This window comes from Ixodes scapularis, unplaced genomic scaffold (assembly GCF_016920785.2).
Source record: "Ixodes scapularis isolate PalLabHiFi unplaced genomic scaffold, ASM1692078v2 PGA_scaffold0__279_contigs__length_252992795, whole genome shotgun sequence".
In the NCBI taxonomy this organism is placed as follows: domain Eukaryota; kingdom Metazoa; phylum Arthropoda; class Arachnida; order Ixodida; family Ixodidae; genus Ixodes; species Ixodes scapularis.
Genome location: NW_024609835.1, coordinates 11,264,641 through 11,271,180, shown reverse-complemented (window position 1 = coordinate 11,271,180; position 6,540 = coordinate 11,264,641). Strand labels below are relative to the sequence as shown.

Below are 6,540 nucleotides of genomic sequence, written 5' to 3'. Positions count from 1 at the left end.
ACTCGGATTTTCGGTATCACAAAAAGAAGGGCCGTAGTGCGCTCGCAGCTGCGTTAAAACTTGTTTTACGAATGCCGTTATTAATTATTATAGAAATGTCGCCTGCGAAGCTTATGAATTCTATAATTTTTGACGTAACAAATCAAAGGAGCGAGGAGGCGAGAAGAGAGAGAAAGGCGCCAATTTTAACAACAAGCGCGCGCTGGTAATTTTTTTTGTTTTTTTGTTGTGACATTTTGTTGGGAAGGCCTATGACAACAATTTGCATCGTTTTAGACAACAAAGAATACGAGCTTTGGGGTGTCCCTTTAAGTCTTCCTAAAAGTTACGATGGGGGCAGCTAGTCGTCTGCTTCTTGCGCAGGAGCGGCGGTGACGTCATAACGACGCCGAGCTCTGATTGGCTCCGATTAAAAGGCGAGGGGCTAAACCTCGATGCAAAATGCCTTGAGGTCTACCCACTACTTTCTTGTTTCTGACTTCATCGCAACTCCTGTGCAGGAAGCAGACCAACTTGCACTCCGCATGGAGGTTTTCGATGACGCATAGCGAGTTTCTACTTGGAACCTTATGTCGATTTTCTATAACTAAACTGTTAATTAGTAAATTTTAGTTAATATTTTAACGAATTAGCGTGTGCGTGTGTGTGTGTTTATTCTCGCGACGTCCGCCTTGGCTGGTAGTTTGTTCCCGAAAGAGTTTATTTTTTTCAACCAACCTATCGGTTCAGATGTTTAAAATTCTTTGTTGAAGCACCCAGTGTACGAGTCTTTTTTTTTTTTTTTTTTTTTTTTTTTTAAGCTGAACAGATTTGTTTAAAAAAATTGTAAAAGCCACAGTTGTGCGGTTCGTGCAAGTGGGTTGCACGGCCAGGAGGACAGAGTATAGGGGACTAATCGTAACGATCAGTAGTCTAGTGGACTAATATCTTTTAAATGAATTTAAATTTGTAAAACTAGAAATGTGGTTCCAATTATAAATTTGCTGAGTGGCACCGAAAACACTAAATTAGTAATTTTAAAAATACTTCGAGCGCATGTGAAGCGCAGTAGTGCGCTAAAGTTACCACTCGTGCAGCAGGTGCAAGGCTGGGGCTATGATAAGAGAGGGAAAAATCGCGCGGGCACGTTATCGCACCCGCAGCCTTGCTCCTGCTGCACCAGTGATAACTTTAGCGCACTACTGCGCTTCACATGCGCTCGAAACCTTTCTAAAAATTACTGATTTAGGGGTTTTTGACGACGCTGAACAAATTTCTAATTGGAACCACATGTCTATTTTCACTCATTAAAAAGTTAAGTAACAAAGTTTACCTAATCAGCCGACCGATCGTTACGATTAACCTTCTATAGTATAACTCCCTAGCCGTATAACCTACCTGCACAAACCGCACAAATGTAGCTTTCATGTGCTATTTCTTAAGACCAATCTGTTAAGCTTAAAAAATGCATGGCTACCATTAAAACTTAGAAGGCGTCCAACAGTTGGGGTTTTGTTGGCTTCCTCCTTTCCCACATTTTCTTCACCCTTCACCTTGCCCAACCAGCAGACAGTCTGTTGCTGCAGAACAAAAATGAGGCACAACTTGTTTTGCATGAAGCCATCTGTCGTCAAGGTGGACAAGTTGCCATCATTAGAGGATTGTAGTGTTACACCATTTTGAATTTAAGTGTTAATTGTATGATTTTTTGCATCCCGCATCAATTTAATTAACGAGGGGGAGTCCCTGTAGGAGTTTAAATACCTTTACTATAGCATTAAAGAAACCTCATCAAGACCTATGGTTGAGAGTAGCCCTCGAAAAGCTGTTTCTTAGCGTAATGGGGCTGCCACACCGAGGCTTCCAAAACGTTATTTCATTTGTGTTAATTATTTATTATATTCTGAAGGCCGAGATATTACAGGGGGGTGGAAGGGGGGGGGGGGGAGATAGTGGTAGACAAACTTAAAAAAATGTTGTTATACAGGCTAAAAACAAGAATAATAAATAGCTAGTGCAGCCTTATACCGAACAAGAACCATCTTTGTGCTTAAAAACAATTATTGTCGCTTTAAGGGTTTTTACAGGATTTGGCTCATGTAGCATCGACTGCTTTAGCAGTTTCTGCTTAAAGAGACAGCATGCATTACATCTTGCGGTGTCACTCACAATGGTCAGAGACATAGAGTACATACAATCTTACGGATCTTTACAGTTCATCCTGGTCATGTCACGGTGCATCACCCTAGCCCTATTGACGGCCTCGGCAACGTCGCAGAATGTTTCCCTACCGTGCCGAAAAGACAACATAACCACGGAGCTTATTCCGAGCCGCAAATGCAACCACACAGTGACCCCGGACGGCCACGTGACCTTCCTGTGCAAGGTACTCCTGCAGACGTCGCCTCCGAAGTGGTTTATCCCGGCGGAACCCCAGATCCTGACCATGGACGAGCTTTTCGTCACCGACGAGCCATTGATCGGCACGCGATCGGGCGACGAACTGGCTTGCATCTCGCTGCACCGAGTCCGCTTTATCAAGTGGCGTGATTTTCCGCCTTCCATGTACAAGTTCTACGACGAACACGGTCCTTTCGAAATACACGAGTTTCTCATGTACCTCAGGTCCCTGGAGACCGAAATAGTATTCCAGCAACCCGTCCAGATGGGGGCCGTCAACTGCACCAGCGTCGGAGAGGAAGGCCAGTGCAATTGCGAAGTGTTCGGGTTCAACGACATGGTCTATTATAACAAGATCCTGAACGACCTGGAGCTCAACGAAAACTACGGACTGACCGTGATCGTCGAGATAATGAGAACGTGGAAGCTGTCCTACACCCATGTCGAGCAACTCAACGTAACATTCATCGAAACAGTAGAATCGATTCCTTCGGTCTTACTGGAAGCCATTAGCTTCGCCAAGATTAGGCGCATCGTATTCCATCAGTGCAACTTCAAGTCTATTGGGTTCAATGAACTGCCTCACATGCGCTACCTTAAGGAGCTCGATTTTTACGAGGTACCCATTGGCACTATAGACCCGTTTGCGTTTGACATGCTCCCGGATCTGGTCAGAGTTTCGTTCGTGAGGTCCAGGTTACGCCAAATTCCGCCCGCGATTTATGAGTTTAAACATATCAAAACATTAGTATTGCTGAAGACCGTCTCCTCTTCCAAGCGCCCGTTCAAACTTTTCCAACAATCGTGCAAACAACAAAGTTCGCTGGAGCACTTGGACCTTGGACTTACGGTGCTCGGTTCGCTTCCCAATCGAGCATTTTGTGATTTCCCAAATCTCCAGACCCTCGACTTGAGTGGTTGCAAATTGGTTCATCTCAATGAAACCCCTTTTGTGGGTCTCAGGCATCTGAAGGTGTTAAATTTGCAATTCAATCGCATCACGTCGCTTTCCGACCATGTTTTTGGCGGCTTGGAAAATTTAAGGACTCTAAACCTTAGCATAAACAGGATCAACATCTTCCCGGGTAATCGCCCGTTTCTACCCTTGACCGGCCTCGAAGCCCTTGGTTTGAACCAAAACAACGTTAGAAATATACTGCCCGAAACATTCCGAAATCTGACAGTTCGGTCATTGACGCTATCAAAAAACCACATTTCAAACTGGACGCGTCCCGTTTTCTCCACCATGAGTAATTTAAGGCATTTGGAGTTGGACAGAAACATTATGTTCAAGCTCGACGACGTGATGTTTAACGATTTGTCGGGAATCCAAGAAGTCAGCGTTTGCAAGAATCCATGGGACTGCAGCAGCTGCTACCTGAAACATCTGCAAGACTTCCTTGCTCAAAGCCGAAGGCACTGCTGTAACGACTGCGCGGTATGCGAACATCCTGAAGCACTAGCAAACGTCTCCGTGTCGCTTGCACCCTGGAACGCCGACCAGTGCAAACCGCCCGACTACTATGTCCTCGTCGGTCTGCCGCTCGTCCTCTGTGCGCTTGTCCTCTCGGTAGTGTCGCACGCCGTTTACGCGAACCGATGGTACGTTAGGTACCTCCTGCTCTACCTCACGGTGAAAATGCGGGGCTACAAAAGGATCCGGCACGACGCCCACTACCTGTGGGATGCGTTCCTCTCTTACCATTCGTCCGAGGCAGAGTGGGTGAGGAACGTCCTGCTGCCAGGGCTGGAAACATCCTCCACGGGGTTGTCTATCTGCGTTGCCGAACGGGACTTCATCGCCGGTGTGCCCATCACCGAGAACATCTGCAACAGCATCGCCCACAGCCGCAAGTCGGTGTTCCTCTTGAGTCGCGAGTTCTGCCAGAGCCGCTGGTGCATGTTCGAGGTGAGCCTGGCGCAGCACCGCCTGTTTGAGGCCGAACGGGAGAACCACATCGTGTTTCTCAAGAAGGGGCAAATTCCAGAGGATGAAATGAGTCCGGTCTTAAACTTCCTGGTCAAATCCCGGACTTATATTGCAGTCCCCGACGAAGGCGCAAACCAGAAAATTCGAGACATGTTTTGGCTTCAGCTACAAGCTGCGCTTCAGCATTAGCCAAGTGAGGGTGGCTGGAAAGCGTCTCTGGCTGTTTATCTTGCACCGCCCATGCATTCGAGCACCTCTAAAGTGGCAAAGAAATGCGCTCGCAGAAGCCGGCCGGGAATGCTCAGGTTTGCCGAGATCCGGGTGGGGGCTCGTTGAGAGGACTGCCAAGATGGTGAGCCGTCGGTGGGCGTTCATGGCGTCCCGACAGATGGCTACGAGAGTTTTTGTCGACCCGCCGGCTGCCGGGGATGCTGCAGGAGGCGTTTGCCGTATGCACTTTCAGCTGTGTCCCCGCCAGGATCACGGCGATCCACAGCGATACATCGTTCTGACGTCGCCAGGTGGATCATACATGGAAGCGTAGAAAATCGCCACACTCGCAGTCGCATGGTCTTCACTTCTGTTCATCGATATCCACGGGTGGAATTTGAAAAGAAAGACAGATTCTATAAATGATCGCAAGGTTTGAGGCCTAGTAATGTTCCTAAGGCTTACTTCAGGTGCCATGTTGATTGGGTTGTTATATTGTATAAAAGGTCACATAGCGTAAGTTGGTATCGCTTTTTGTACATATGCTTCGTGTATGATTTTGAAATAAAACATCACACGTTCACTGTGACTGCTCTTTATGTGCGCTTTGCCGTCCCGATACCGTGCAGTTTTCACCTCACTTGCCAAGTTAATTTTTCACGGCCTCGTGGAGTCATATTTTCAATATTGTCACCTGGTATGGGGTACCACTGCCATTCGAAGTATAAACAAACTTCTAAACTGCAAAAAATAAAGCTTAAGAGTGATTGCAGATGTGTGCTATTTTTACCATACCGGTGCTCTTTTTGCCCGTTTCAATGCTGTCAGAATAACACACATGCATTACTACCGCCTTCTGTAGTACCTTATAAAACAGCACACAAAAATAAACATAGTTGTTTTCTACAAATAGCAAATTCAAATAAACATACTCGCGTTTATAACACATGGCGAAATGAAGAGGGGAGTGTACCTACCCCCCGTACAAACTATGGACTTTCATCGATTACATACATACTTCCACCTTTCTTGAACAAACTGAATGTTGAAACAGAGTTCAGCCATAGCTTACCATTTGTTGCTTTGATGATGATACTGTCGACGTTGTGAACCTCGTGTTGTATCTGTGCTGTGTCAACTGATGTTATGTGTTACATTGGAATCTTGTAATTTCTTTTTTTCTGACCTTGAAGAAAATTTTCATTTTAGATTTGACTTTTTGAAGAAAGCCCTGTACGAGCGCTGCTGTCTGTGGCCTTGTCAAGCTGCACGTGTTGCAGCTTTTTGCCCCAGCTACCATCTTTTCTGGTGAAAGAAAAATAAAATTCTTTTGATTGAAATGCAAGGGTATTAATGAAGAGTGGTGTTGGTGCACGTATGTGAACTCGTAGGGGACAGCGTAGTGCTTTACTATGTTATGCGAAGTTTTACACTAAGGTACAGCCGCGAGTAAAGGCCAATTCACTCAGCTGTGCTTGATTACGGTACGGCGACTTACGACCGAGAGTTGCCGAGGCATACGTGTTTCGTATGTCGCGTGCAAGGCTGTCAGGCTTGATACGAAGCGTGGCGTGGCGCGTGGTCGTAACTCGGGGTAAGTTCTCACAACGTAGTGGGTTGGGCACATTGATACTTTAGACCCATGTTGTTGTAAAAAAAACTATCTCCAAACTCCGGTCTAAAAACATGCTTTTCGTGCAAGGCTGGTCAAATTATGAGGCGCTGGAGAAATGCAGCCTTCTGCGTTACGTCCTTATTTCGAACTCTTTTTGTTCGCCTTCCGCCCATTGAAAAGCATGCGGGAAGGGCCTTAGAACGCACCTGGTATCGCTGCGCCGCAGCGTTCTTCCGTATCAAAAAGTTCGTCTGCTTTCCTCGCCGTCACCATGGCAACGAACGCCGAATGAATAGAAGCACGCACGGTACCGCCGCGTGAAGCTAGCAACAGCTGACGCCATTTTACGAACGCCGTCTGCTAGCCAAAGCCGAACGCGGTGTGTCAGATCAACCGCCTCCGCCGG

At 46.6% G+C, this 6,540-nt stretch overlaps 1 protein-coding gene across 1 annotated transcript; it reads left to right on the top strand.

The window, feature by feature from the left end:
• The first annotated feature begins 2,149 nt into the window (after positions 1-2,149).
• LOC8030058 (toll-like receptor 2 type-2) lies at positions 2,150-4,704 on the top strand. Its single transcript, XM_029966182.4, has one exon. The coding sequence runs from the start codon at positions 2,150-2,152 to the stop codon at positions 4,496-4,498; it is 2,349 nt and encodes a 782-aa protein (XP_029822042.2). The 3' UTR covers positions 4,499-4,704.
• The last annotated feature ends 1,836 nt before the right edge of the window (positions 4,705-6,540 follow it).